This window comes from Dunckerocampus dactyliophorus, chromosome 16, assembly GCF_027744805.1.
Source record: "Dunckerocampus dactyliophorus isolate RoL2022-P2 chromosome 16, RoL_Ddac_1.1, whole genome shotgun sequence".
NCBI lineage: Eukaryota > Metazoa > Chordata > Actinopteri > Syngnathiformes > Syngnathidae > Dunckerocampus > Dunckerocampus dactyliophorus.
In genome coordinates, this window is record NC_072834.1 from 18,365,927 (window position 1) to 18,381,106 (window position 15,180).

Here is a 15,180-nt window from a genome sequence, read left to right on the forward strand (position 1 = left end):
TCCCAAATTTGAAAAAAAAAACAAAACGGTTTAACTCGTAATTACATTAATTAGAGTGATTATTATCATTTTTATTTGTAGTTTGGTAGTGAAAAGCATGTATCTCTAAATATTGTTATATTGAGTTTTTATTTTAATTAATAGTCAGGAGATCGGGAAGACCTGGCTTCGATTCTCCGCTTGGGCAATCTCTGTGTGGAGTTTGCATGTTCTCCCCGTGTGTGCGTGGGTTTTCTGCGGGTACTCCGGTTTCCTCCCACATTCCAAAAACATGCATGTTAGGTTAATTGGCGACTTGAAATTGCCCATAAGTATGAATGTGAGTGTGAGCGATGGCTTGTCTACAGTATATGTGCCCTGCGATTGGCTGGCGACCAGTCCAGCGTGTACCCCGCCTCTCGCTCGAAGTCAGCTGGGATAGGCTCCAGCACACCCCGCGACTAATTAGGATAAGTGGCATAGAAAATGGATGGATGGACAATGACATAATTTATTTTAATCAATATATAGTATGTGTATATATTACGGCTGTCAAAGTTAACACGTTAACGGAAGTCTCCTTTCACGGCACCACATTTTTTGACGCGCGATTAACGTGTGCACGTCCTGTTGACCCCCGCACCGTAGTTTGAGGAAACACAATTGCGTGGCAGCTGATGTGAAGCCAAAAGAGGGAACAAATATTGAGCAGAAATGGGCAAAGAAAAGGGTATTTTGAATGGTAAGTTTAGCTTCACAGCCCTGGCAGATGCCTCTCTCGACAAATTATTTGTGTTGCTGTGAGTTATCATGAAGTACGTCACTGGGAAGAAGAGAGAAGTTACTGGAGGACTGCAGACATTTTTTCATTGTCATTAATACAGTGGTACTGTGACATACGAGTGTCCCAACTAACGAGTAATCTCTCGGCAGATTTTTGCTTTGAACTGCTAGCTAAAATTTGGGCTAGGAGCTACTAGTTACAGGCAGGCATAACTGAGGACAGCTACTCGGGGCTTGTGTCACTGACAGTGGCTCTAAATAGCATTAGCTCTCGCTAGTTTTACTAGCTAGCTGGTCACCGGGAAATATTTTCAACACACACGTAGCATATGTACATTATAGCGATCTGACTTATCTTATTTATTATGTATTGTGGAAAACTATGACAGGAACAAAAGCATAAATTAATGCAGAGACACCATCCACCAGTACGAGCCTGCAGGACTTTGCACTGAATAAGGCCATCAAATCTTACCTTTCTGCATTCCTACATAGTATCAGCATTTGGGACCAAATATGAAGTGAAAGAAAAGCCAGAAAAATACAGTAAAGTAGTCTTATCTGTACATCGTGGGAGACGATGCATTGCAAAGTTAAATGGTGCATTCAAGGACAAGGACAAGTCACCCCTCGAGTTAAACATGCAAACATTGTAGGATTTATAACTACTGTATATATTATTTTTGGTATAAAACAATGGCCCATATGTCCAAAATGTGTATCCCTTTCCAAAAAAAAAAAAAGTTATTTACAAATTATTTCATTTTGGATTTTCTGTGTTTTTTTTTAAATCATTGCACCTGAATGTTTCCTGCGGCCCAGTGGTTTGGGACCCCTGCCTTCCAGCATGCTTGGGGCTATGATGTGCTCTTTTACACATTTGAAAATGTTGTAAGAATGACACTTTTATACACTTGGCTTCTTTATTTTATGATGTAAGAGTAACATCTAGATCGACAAATTGTTGAATCATATAGAATCAAATCGTATCATTTGTACACTGTATCGAATTGTTATGTTTTTAAAACATATTGTTTTTTAATAGTACCTTAACTTATGTATCTACTGTATATGCGTATGGAAGTGATTTACTTCCCTACTTATTATAGAATATCAATTATAGATTTTAACTTCTTTCTTTCTTCTTTCTATCTGTGATTAATTGCAATTAATTAACTTTCGGTTTAGATCTAACATTTTTGCTAAAATTTTGCCTTGGCTTGCGTTCGCCCACTTGTTTAGCGTCCACTCTACCTTCTGGTTTATTTACGCCACCATCTTGGATCATGTGCCGAAGACAAAATCTCGCAATACTTGGACACGATCGCGCAATGCATTGTGGGCTGTGGGTGCCATTTTAGGACAACAGCGTTTGTTTATGTCAGAGTTGTAGAGAGACACACAACATAAGAAACACATGACCGACAAAAGAGAAAGTGGATGGACCGTACTGCAAGACGTCTGAATTTTACGGCTTAAAGAGAAGACTGTCGTCATTTCAGAGGAATGTAAATGTGATGGCAGTGGCTCCATCCTCGGCTGCAGTGCACACACATCTACTCTGGTTCCCACGTAACAGTCTATCAACCTAGCAGAGCATCGAGGGTGACACCCATTTTACATCCTAAACACTCATTTCTGGCTCCAACAACAAAACACAAGCATTCACACTCACCGCGGAAGCCGGAGTCAAACATAGCACACAATATAGCACCTAGCACACCTTACTCGCTGGAGCGCTTCCGCAACGTCACTGCCGCCAGCATTTTTTTTTTCTATGTTAAACGACAAGGTTATGTTTATTGCTTCCAAAATGTTTATTTATTTAATTAATTTTTTTTTTTTTAACATTTTTACAAATTGTGTTTGCAGCAGAATAAAGTGCTTGTTTTGTTAATTGATGGTTTTGTTGGTTTTAATTCCATCACAAAAGTGATGCGAAATGTTCAGTTGTCCATTCATTTGTCATTTCTAATGATTTCTGTATAATTTTCTGCATGTTAAACTATACTTATTGTCTGTAAAATGTGCTTTGTGTTAACATATTTGGGTGTCTGGAACGCATTAATTGGATTTACATTATTTTCTATGGGAAAATTTGCTTTGGTGAGAGTCTGTTTTGGTTTAAGTCAGACCTTCTGGAAAAGATTAATGATGTTAACCAAGGCAACAGTGTATATGAACACACACAAACAATTAATTTCCTATGTTTTTCAGATAAAATCGTTTGGAGATGCATGCTTTTCACTGACAGCAACAATACATTTATGTTTAATATTAAATCTTAGAATTTTAAAGCGATATTGATCCATTCCTTCTACCCATGTTCTATGCGGTGTTTTCTCATGTTGTTATATTGACTTTGAACTAGCGAGTTAATCTAGCGAGTTTCCATTGTAGTAAAAAGGTTAAGAGGTTTTCATGAAGTTGCAAGCAACTTTTGGAAGCATGCCGTGCATTGCGGTGGGGATGCAGCCCAGCTTTTTGCACACAGCACAACAACAACAACAACAGCGCAGAGGCCGGCCGTGACCACTTCAGTAAAGTTGGATTAACCACACCAAACAAACTAAAAAAGAAAAAAACACTCTTGGGGCTGACTGATATGTGTCGTTATTGGTCGCTGAACCACAGCGCTGAGTCTTCGCCGCCGCCTTAACGATGCGACTTAAGATACGCATGATGCTGAGCTGCTCGGCATATCTGCTACGTATACATAGATAATAAACAGAGAAATGCAGTTTATGGTTATCTAGCCTAGCCTGCTGCTGATATGTTTTTGAAATGCAAATAAGCTGCTCGGCGAGGACTGCATATTACCTAATGCATTCAACTATGGTACATATGAAAGATAAATGATGAATACAATCATGTCAATTAATTAACAAACATGATCAAAACATTATGTGACCAAATCACTCACTCGCTGGACACTTCGTTAGTTACACCTGCACAATCGAATGAGCTTCAATACAAGAGCTGCATGCTAAATGTGTTAATGCTGCACATTTCAACAAGCAAATCGCAGTATTTTTACTCCGTTAGGTGCAAAAATAAGTCTTATTATTTGTGTAGAATAGATGTATATTGTCATAGCATTTATACTGCATATAAACTAAAGCTAAAGAACACCAAAGACATGGAGCTACGACAAAGACATGGATTAAAAGGCAATTTTGGTAAGAAAACATGCCTGATTGCTAATCATTACAATAGATTAGCAGTATATATAGCATTTTACTTTGTGAGTGGATTGGCGACCCGATAAACACTGACATGCTGCTTTCGATCGTGGAGGTGTACCAAATCCCAAAATTGTAATATATTTTTTTATTGATTTTTTGTATTCATTTTTACAATTTATTTTAAAAATATTAATATAGATAAATGTCTTATTATTGCAGTATTATTATTGCAGACTTGTAGAAAAATGTGATTAAAAATGCTAACATCTCATATTATAACAGACGGCTTTTATTCTGCAGTTGAATACTGTAAATATACACTACTGGTCACGGTGGCAGGCCTTTGTGCACTGTCGTGTTTGTGTGTGTGTGTGTGTGTGTGTGTGTGTGTGTGTGTGTGTGTGTGTGTGTGTGTGTGTGCGTGTGAGTGTGTGTTTGTGTGCAGGAGGGGAAGGGGTGGCATAATTAAAATCAAGTCAGTACCTGGCATGGTGGTGGGCTCTGTAGCTGTTCTAAAGGCGATGACGCCGGGCTCGGACTTGCCCTGCTGGTTCTCGGCCACCACGCGGACCTCGTACTCAGTGTTCCAGTCCAGTCCGCTCAGCACCACGTACTCACTACCATGCGGCACGCGGATCTCTGGCTTCCAGTCCGACACGTGCTTCTGAAAACAAAACACATTTATATGAGAAATGTTTTATAGTACATTCACTACTGTGCTTTTCCTTTACTTGTGACCATGTTCAGGGCAACTTTGCCAATTAATATCTTTAATTTCACAATTGAATAATTATCCTTTGAAATGTTAAGCCCGAGTATTTAAAAAAATATCACAGTTGACCTGATACCAAAATAATTAATCACTGCTCTAAAACTGAAAGGTATCTTCATAAAAATGTAATTTAAAAAGGCTAAAACAAATGAACAACTAAATATCACAGTGGGTGTGAGAAAAAAAATATTTTTAAAAAGCAGTTTACCACTTACAACGTAACATTGAAAAGCCAATTTAAAAAGTCATTTTAATAATACATGAACAAATAGCAGCAAGACTTTGGAGAAATGTCAAGTCTGAGAATGTAAAAACAAAGACAAATAATCAAAGATAGTTCTGTCAAAATAATTAATAACACAATGTAACTGCCGCTCTGTTGCCACCTGTCTGCCACTCTCTTCCAGTGCACTCCTTGCTGCGGAGGCAGAGCCGGGAGTTACACACCTGTTGCGAATTACGGCCTGGGCTACTTATGCTCCAGGCCTGCATTACCACATTGCCAGATTGTCCCCTTGCTTACCTGCTCACCGACTCCGGTCTTGCTTTGTCTCCTTGTTCCCTGCTTTCTGGTCGCTATTTGTAAGTACGCATATTCCCTGCTTGGCGTTCTCCAGCTCTGGTCTTTTTCGGTGTTTTGCTCTATATCTTTTCTGCCTGATTCTCGGCAGCACCTTCAGTTCTTAGCATTTTTTGGACTTACTGTTTTTTTTTGGCTTGTAATGGCTTGTAAAGTTTCAGATCATCAAACTAATTTAAATATGAGTGAAATGACATGAGTGAAAACACAACACAACACAAAATGCAGTTTTAAATGTTTTTTTTAAATTATTATTTAGGGAGAAAAAAAAATCCAAACCTACTAATGAGGAAAACATGGAACAGTGGTGAACCTTCCCAGGAGTTGCCCGCCAACCAAAATTACCCAAGAGTGCAGCAACGACTCATCCAAGAGGTCACAAAAGACCCCACAAAAACATCCAAAGAACTTCAGGCCTCACTTGCCTCAGTTAAGAAAGACACTGGGCAAAAACAGCCTGCAAGACAAAAACCACTGCTGAACAAAAAGCGCATTAAGGCTTGTCTCAATTTTGCCAGAAAACATCTTGATGATCCCCAAGACCTTTGGGAAAATACTCTGTGCTCTAACGAGACAAAAGTTTAACTTCCTATTACGTCTGGCATAAAAGTAACGGCGTATTTCAGAAAAAGAACATCACACCAAGAGTAAAATATGGTGGTGGTAGTGTGATGGTTTGGGGCTGTTTTGCTGCTTCAGGACCTGAAACACTTGCTGTGACAAATGGAAGCATGAATTCTGCTGTCTCCCAAAAAATCCTGAAGGAGAATGTCCGGCCATCTGTTGGTGACCTCAACCTGAAACAAACGGGTTCTGCAGCGGGGCAATGATCAAAAACACACCAGCAAGTCCACCTCTGAGTGGCTGATGAAAAACAAAATGAAGACTTTGGAGTGGCCTAGTCCAAGTCCTGACCTGAATCCTATTGAGATGCTGTGGCATGACCTTAAAAAGGCGCTTCATGCTGGAACACCCTCCAATGTGGCTGAATTACAATAATTCTGAAAAGATGAGTGGGCTAACATTTCTCCACAGCGCGCTAAGACAGTGGTCCCCAACACCCAGGCTGCGGCCTGGTACCGGGCCGCACAGAAAGAAAAAATAATTTCCATTATTTAATTTTTTTAATGTTTTATTTTGAAAAGTGGTCGGATTCTCTCTGTTACATCCGTCTCACTTGACGCATGTCCATTGTGCGTGTGCTAACTTTATCTCATGCCGCACAGATAGACTACTACTGTATTTTTACCATTTTTCTTTCACCTCATATTTGGTGTCAAATGCTGATACTATGTGGGAATGCATAAAGGTAAGTTTTGATGACTTTTTGAGTGCTAATATCCACATTTGTCTGAAGTGAATTCATGCTAGCACACTGCCTTTTTCCACACACATCAAACAGCGATAATAATCTCTCTGGAAAAACTTGGCTGGAACTTGAACTGGTGGATGGTGGGTCGGCATTCATTTTGTGCTTTTAATTTGATCTTATTCATGTCTTAGTTTTACACAATACATAATAAATAAGATAAATTAGATCACTATAATGTACGAATGTGTATGAATGATTTTGTGTTCAGTTGTGTTGTCATTGACTACTATTTAATTTAGTTTGATGCACTGCCTCTTTGCTCTGGCTAGCTTTAGCTTTCTTATGTAAGGATTTAGAGGCAAATCACCAATACCCCAAAAATAAGGAAATCTGCATTGATCAATGGGCGCATGCTTGTCACTGACTAATATACATTACATTTGTTTGATGATCTGAAACATTTAAGTGTGTGTGTGTGTGTGTGTGTGTGTGTGTGTGTGTGTGTGTGTGCGAGAGAGAGACTATTACTCTTGCAACAACACATCATCAGTAGGGTAAAACTAACCTGTCTCACAACGATCCATAAAAAAAACCAAAACAACTTTCCGAAAAAATGTTTTCTTTAATATACTCACAGCCTTGTATCGGACCAGGTAGTGCTTAATCGGGGAGCCGCCATCGTCCTGCTTGATCCAATTGACCTTCAGAGAATTACCCTGGTTTTGGATCATGGCCTCCAGTTTCGGGGCGGTAGGTTCTCCTGTGAACAACAAAATGAGAGCAATGTTTCAGAAAGATGTTCGTTGAAATGATTGTCTGAATCCTACCCAATGACCCTGAGCCCTAAATCTAGCCCCAAAAGGGGCATTTGTATACACTTTTAAAATAAATGTCTCTAGTAAAGCTGTTTTTAGGCATCTATATAGTATGAGGACACTCTAACATTGCAAAAGAGCATAGAGAGTTGCATGTGGTATGTGCACACATTTAAATAAGGGATTGGACGTACTACTGCATTAATGCTAATAACAGTTCCGTTCAGCAGGTTTGCTGTCGACTCTACTGTGAAATATCCAGTAAAAATGTGACAATTCCAGCACCTGATGTACACGTGAACGTGCGTCTACTGTGTTTAATAAAGAGACAATGCAGCAAGTCTGGAGAAAGGCAATATACAGAGCCATCTGGGTGCATTGTGGTTAGCGTGACAGAAGCTAGAAGTGAAGGAGACAGCGTTAGAAAAGAGAAGTAGTGGTTAAAAATGGTGGCAGGCAGGAGCTACATTGTAGTTAGCTTGTTTGTTGTTTTCCCTCTGAGGCTCAAACTGAGGTTGTTAGCGAAAGAGAAGAATAAGGTGATCCATGCAGGCTGCGGGGTTTAGTTTGGGTGCTCGGGGCGACAAGACTAAAATATACGGGAGGAACTGTGCGTGGAATTCATTTGGAGGATTTTTGCAGCCTTTTCCGACACACAAATAGTAAAAAAAATGTATTGCAGCTACGACATGGTAGATAGACACGGGAATTGACAAGAATCCAACAGGACGCGATGGCAATGACGCAGACTCATGCAGAATGTTCTCCGAGAATCAACATAACAGAAAAGAACAGGAAGTGGAAGAAGAAGGATGCACATGTCAACTTTCATGCACCAGAAATGACATTAGCCACCCAATCAGCGACAACTACAATTAAAGCGACAACTGATTTTGAAGTTATGAACATTTTTAATCAACAAAACATGAAAATAAAAATAACCAAGCTAATAAAAATAAATGTGTTTTTAATAAAACATTTAATAAAAGAAAAGTAACAAAATGTGTGCTTATTTTTCAAAAAATAAATGTAATAGTATCGTACATTTTAAAAATAGAATACCGTAATTTTCAAGTGTATAAGCCGCTACTTTTTTCTTAAACATTGAACCCTGTGGCAATCACAAGCATACAGGGCACTCACGACGAGCTTGTCAACCCACTGGAAATCTCAGGTCATTACTTAATATAACAGTCTGACTCACAATGTCATCTTACAGAGTATGGTAAACTCATCACACAGAAAATTAACAGTCAAAAGGTATACCTACAAAATATACAATCACGTACTAATACGAGTTTAAAATAAAACTATTTTAAAGTTTTCCCATAATGCATGCAATTTTTTCCAAAGCATTCATTGGTGCCTGCAGGGGAGCTGCAATGACGTCAGCCTCCCTTTGGGCTCCTCTGGGTCCCTCTGTTGGACAGAGGCAGTATTGCAGCACCAACCATCCATTTGCTATGCCGCTTGGGAAATGCTTTGTACAGACAAAATGCATTATGGGAAAACTTGAAAATATATATTTTCTTCAACTTGCATTGGTACTTGTTTGTACATTTCTTAGGTAAACCTTTTGTTAAGTTGCTGTGTGATGAGTTAAGCGTTATTTTGAAAATGACACCGTGAGTCAGACTGTTATATTGAGTAATGACCTCCTGCAATTTCCAGTGGTTTAACAAGCTGGTTGTGTTTTTTTTTTCATAGCTCATGATTGGCTCCTTGTGCATGCCACAATCTGACATTTTATGACATGGACATGTGAAGCTTATAGCCGATATGTTTTTTCCTCTAAATTTAGTGGGTGCGGCTTATACACCAGTGTGGCTAAAACACCACGATTTACAGTAATAATAAAAAGACAAATAAATATATTAACAACTTTCAACATGAAAATAAATACATAAATAATAAAATAAGTGTTTATTCAAATAAGCATTCGATTTTAGTTTTATGTATTTTTCTATAAACTACAAATTCCATAAAATATATATTTCCATTTAAAAACAAAACAAATAATATATTTCAAAATATATTTAAAACATAAAAAAACAAGAATAATAATGTATTTATTTAAAAATTGTCAAAAAAACATGTAATTTCTAAATAACAATAAAAACACAAATACATAGTTATTTGTTATTGTTATTATTATTATTATCTATTTACTTTTAACTCGTTTGTTAAGGTCACATTTTCTGAGCATCTCATATTGACAGAAACAGTTCAGAGGACATTCAGTTGTGACAAAAAGACTATTTGCTGATGACTGCACTATTATCAGAATGCATGTTGATATGAATATTTAACACGATTCCACATGGGGAACCATTTAGCATGAATTGTAGCAATGGTAATGGGTTATATATAATATATATATATATATATATAATGGATGCAATTCCGTTCGGAATGATTCAGAAAAACACTAAAACTGTGTCTAATCTGTCAAATGCCCTCTTAAAAGTCTTTTGGTGGGTCGAGAAATGATAAGCAAAAGTTACCTTCTGTTGGCCAGCGATGTCGATCATCAGCACCATGCAAGAGCCACATGTCAAAGTCACATGATGTACAACCACATGATTGGTTGAGGGGATGGTAAATACAGGTGGGTGGTGGGCGGGGTCGGAGTCGAGGAAAACATACAGAACAGTTTTGAAATGATGAAAATGTCCAAAAAAACCCACACATAATGAACACAACAACAAAAACAAACACATCACAATACTGTACATGGGTAAATACAACACAAATGACATGAAATTATCACTGAATTACATACAGAAAAAAAAAGATTGTTGACATGAGACGCTTAGGGAATGTGACCTTGTAAAACCATCATGTTTGCGTGGTGTGGTCAAGTTGATTGCAGCTTTATGCCACGGCTGACTTCTTTCATCTTTCACAACATAATAGTAGGCTTTTTACTGCAGTAAAAGACCTAAAAATGCATCAGGCGTCCCTGGGAAAACAACACATACTGATTTGTTTCATATGCATGGAATGTGCGTTTTTAAGTATTACACGTGTTTACGATAACAGATGTTAGATGACGGATACAATGAGATTAAATTGCGATATACGATACGTTACACTTTCTTCCCAATACGATACCAACAGAGCTCAGTATTGCTGATACCAATATCAATATTTTGGTGGCAAAACATGAACTGCGAAGATCCATCCATCCATCCATCCAGACTTCCCGATCTCCGGCCACCTGTTCCAGTTCCACCAGCAGAACACCAAGGCGTTCCCTGACCAGCTGTGAGACATAATCTCTCCAGCGTCCCTCCTCAGTCTGCCCTGGGACCTTCTCCCAGCTGGGCATGCCCGGAACACCTCATGAGGGAGGCACCTCAACTGGCTCCCTCTCGATGTGAAGGAGCAGCAGCTCTAATCTGAGCCCCTCCCGGATGGCCCATCTCCTCACCCTATCTAACATATCTTAGGGTGAGCTCAGCCACCCTAAGGAGGAAACTCATTTCGTCCGCTTGTATCCGTGATCTCGTTCATTCGGTCATGGCCCAAAAATCATGACCATAGGTGAGGTTTGACTGGTAGATCGATAGATTGACTGGTAACAATGGCACTTCACCATGACGGTCTGGTACAACAACCACATTACTGTAGAAGCTGCGGCAAGCCGCCTGTCAAAGTCGCACTCCAACCTTCCCTCGCTCGTGAACAAGACCCTGAGATACTTGAACTCCTTAACCTGGGACAAGACCTCACTCCCAACCCGAAGTGTGCAATCCACCCTTTTCCGATTGAGAACCATGGCCTCAGATTTAGAGGTGCTGAGTCTTATCCATACTCAGTTGCAAATCGCCCCAGCTAAATGTCATAACCTGATGAGGCTATCAGGACCACATCATCTGAAAATACCAGAGACGAGAGCCGAAGGCCCCCAAGATGGGCCCAATGTCTTGGTTGTGTCACGAAATTCTGTCCAAAATAATAATGAACAGAATCAGTGACAAAGGGCAGCCTTGGTAGAGGCCAATGTTCACAGGGAACAGGCACCAATCCTGTACTCCCAGGGGACCCACCATAGGACACCACAAGGGACACGGTTGAATGCCTTTTCCAGGTCCACAAAGCACATGCAGACCGGCTGAGCAAACTCCCATGTACCCTCTAGTACCCTTGCAACGGTGTAGAGTTGGTCCAGTGATCCGTGACCAGGACAAAAAACACATTGCACCTCTTGTTGCTGAGGGTCGATGGCCATACCCGTCTCTCCAAAACTCTGGAATAGACTTTCCTAGTGAGGCTGAGGAGTGTGATCCCCCCATAGTTGGAACAAACCCTCCGATCACCTTTCTTGAAAGGTGGGACCACCACCCCAGTCTGCCAATCCAGACTTACTCTTCTCGACTTCCAAGTGATGTTTAAGAGACATGTCAACCAAGACAGTCCCTCAGCATCCAGAAACTTGAGAACTACCAATATCAGTTGTTAAAACCAAATAGCATAATTACGTATGTTATGCTTAAATAGATGCTTATCCTTAACTTCTTTTTAAATATAAAAAAATGCTGATCAAACAATATTTAGCCTGATATATTATACTGATACAGTATAATACAAGCTTTTAAATATGTTTCTTATCATTTACCATTTTTGGAAAGTAGAGCTAATAAGATAAAATAAAACATTAAGACATAAATAAGACGTGTTTGTTGCTTTAAACGTGTTCCGGTGCGAAGGGAGCTCAATGCGGGGAGGACATGAAGTGACGTCGGGGTTTCAGAGTTGAGTTTTAGCTTGGCGTGGGTTACGGCCACAACAGTAACCCATGGTCAGGATTATTGTGCCTGTTTTGAGATCATTCAAACGTGCAAAAAAAGCTTGTTGTTCCAGCAATCACGTGTGGTGCTTGTGTGTCTCATCTACCATTACAGTAACATTATTGACACCTAGTGACCAGCTTTCTACAGCATTACTACAGCTTTCATCACAACATCTTTGAATGTGTCCTCTGAATGCCTTATATTTGTACAGGTATTTTACTTAATTTAGCTATTCTTATGTTTGAAAATGCTTAACTTAAAAAAAAAAACGCACAATTTGCTTTAATAAGCATATAAAAACCGTGAGAGAGAAGCTGCGAAATTCAAAGCACGAAGTGGCGAGGGATATACTGACTTCATACATTTATACTAATTACTTGCTCATACATAATTTTGCACAAAAGCACTAAAAAGTACTTCTGTGATACCATTAAGAGTCAATAGCCATTTTTCAAATTTATCACTAGTGGCACCCCTATGGGTTGTGGTGGAAATGCTTTGGAAGACATGCTAGCAAACCTGAAATACAGATATCCTTCAAGTTGTATAATCATTAGACATATTATCTCATGGACACTTAGCTGCTAAGTCCCGCCCCATTTTGCTGGATGGCGGCCATGTTTTTCACCCAATCTTGTTCAAACTTTACACGCACGTGCTTGTCAGTCCGCTAAAGGTGTGTACCAAATTCGGTGGTGATTCAGCAACATACCCTAAAGTTACAGTGGGTGCTTTATAGAGCTATGTGAAAAATGTCAAGTCAATCCGACTTATGAGTGTTAATAACAGGGCCACCATGTGGTGTATTTGTCAGAAAATCATATTACAGGAAACACACTAAGGGGTGCAAGTTTTGAGAAATGTTCTCCCTTTTTTGTGCAGCGGTTCAGGAGTAGAAGACTTACACCATAGGGTGTCCTAGTTTTTTTTCACTTGACAGTAGCTAAAAGTAGATTAATTCTAACTGCTTCTCTCCATCACACATCTCCCCAAATGTGTGAAAATATCAATATTGTAACGTAAAAATCTATACCACAATATGGGGAACCTAGTTATTGCTAGTATCTTTATTTAGGTATCAACCTGCTCATCATATAATCCGCCATACAGTCATAGGGAATGTAAAGAGCGGTGGAAAAGGGGGAAGTGTGTTAGCATTTTGAAGGTTGTTCTTGTATCACCCGTGCTATCTCAGACAAAAGTTTGAACAACAGTCTATAATATTATATGTGGCAAAAAGTTAAGAGAATCCCCTCAAGCGGCATTCTTGGATTGTCCTGTCAAAGTCCGACTCGCACCCAAACACGTCAATACTGACCCATATCGATACATCAGCAGCATTGTTATCAATCAGCACCCACGAGCTCACTCATCTCTCTTGTAATTATGCTCGCAATCACACACTGCCTGCAGGATCGTCACTTCCGTCGATAACATCATCCATTTGGAACTAGATGGCTAGGCGAGGCATAGCCTCTTGGCAGTATTAGATCCATACATTCGGGGATTTCAGCTTGGAACTCCAGCTGTTCAACTGGTAATGTCAAGATTAGCGTTGAATTTTATATAGATACCGTGCAAAAGTCATCGGTAATGAGGAAGTTATTTAGACAAAAAAAAAAACCACTATTCCATTAATGCAGGGGTGTCCAAAGTGCAGCCCGGGGACTTTATTGGCCCGTGACACATTCTAGAAATATAATTTAAGAAGAAAACAAACACAAAAAAATTAATTAAAAAACAGCAAAAATGAAAAAAAGCAGTCATTTTACAATAAAGTACAAATATTATTAAACATTTGTAAAAAAAAAAAAGTTGCAAAAAATTTTAATCTAACAAGAAAAAGTCACAATTTTACGAGAATAACGATGTAATATGAAGAAAAATAACATCACTGTAGCAGCGTAACGTTGATACAGTAGATAGATACAGTAGACGTTATTTTTTTAAAGTCCTAATATGAGAAACAAACAAAACAACAAATTAAGGTGTAATTTTTGGAAAATGAGGTTGGGAAAAAAGTGACAGTATGTCACGAGATTAACGCCAATATATTAGGGAAATGAAGTCAAAAATATGAGAACAAAAATTACAAGAAGAAAGGTAAAACTGTCAGAAATAAACTCATTCCCTGCACTTGCCCTCCTCTCCAAAGGGAGGCACTGAACATTTAGATCCCCAGCACCAGTCTCAGTGGGACCCGCCCACTTCCTGGGATGCCTCCTATAAAGGGGCCGTCCAGACTAACAATCATACTTTTGTCCTTGGTTCCGAACAAATGCCATGCGTCTATTGAAACCACATCAATGTAAGTGACATCTACAATGTGCTGATGTGATACTTTATTTGTTGTTTCATTCATTTGCTCTAATATGACCTCAGTTGATTTGAAATATAATACCTTTTGATACTTTATATTACTGAATGTTGTTTTCTGTTCTTGTCTAGAACCATGGCAAACTCAATTTTATTTCAAAATAAACACTTGTTAATCCAATTGAAAACATTTCCTGGTGGTATGTGGCTCCAGTAGAACTCCATTATTTCCAACAAAAACAGTTGGAAAATGCAAAAAAACAAAAACAAACAAAAAACAGCAAAAATGGAGAAAAAAAAGCATATAGCAAAGTTCATAGTAATAAGGGTTAGGGTTAATCTTTTTCACCTACGTATATCACAAAGTTGAGAAAAAAAAGTTGTTTTTTTCTTGAAATATATATATACAGTATATATATAATGTTACAAAATATCAACGTTGCATCCTTTCATTTTTCACTATGTTGCCCTTGCTGGAAAAAGTTTAGACACCCCTGCATGAATGGAAGTGTCCACCCGCCTGTACTGTCATCCTGCATGAACCAAGAGTAGCATGCTAACAAGCAATGAGACAAACAAACACAATTACGAAAACAAAATTCCAAAATGTGTTATCGTATGTTTCAATTTGAGTTGGACCTT

General features: G+C 38.9%; 1 protein-coding gene across 10 annotated transcripts in view; it reads right to left on the bottom strand.

Annotated features, from left to right (window-relative positions):
- Positions 1-15,180, bottom strand: part of LOC129169112 (neural cell adhesion molecule 1-like) — a 282,683-nt gene that overhangs the window by 28,427 nt on the left and 239,076 nt on the right. For all 10 annotated transcript variants that reach the window (XM_054755176.1, XM_054755178.1, XM_054755177.1 and 7 more), the window contains 2 exons: positions 7,247-7,371; positions 4,431-4,611 (listed from right to left, as the gene is read on the bottom strand). In XM_054755176.1, coding sequence (XP_054611151.1) covers positions 4,431-4,611; positions 7,247-7,371 — 306 coding nt within the window. The remainder of the gene's footprint in view (positions 1-4,430; positions 4,612-7,246; positions 7,372-15,180) is intronic.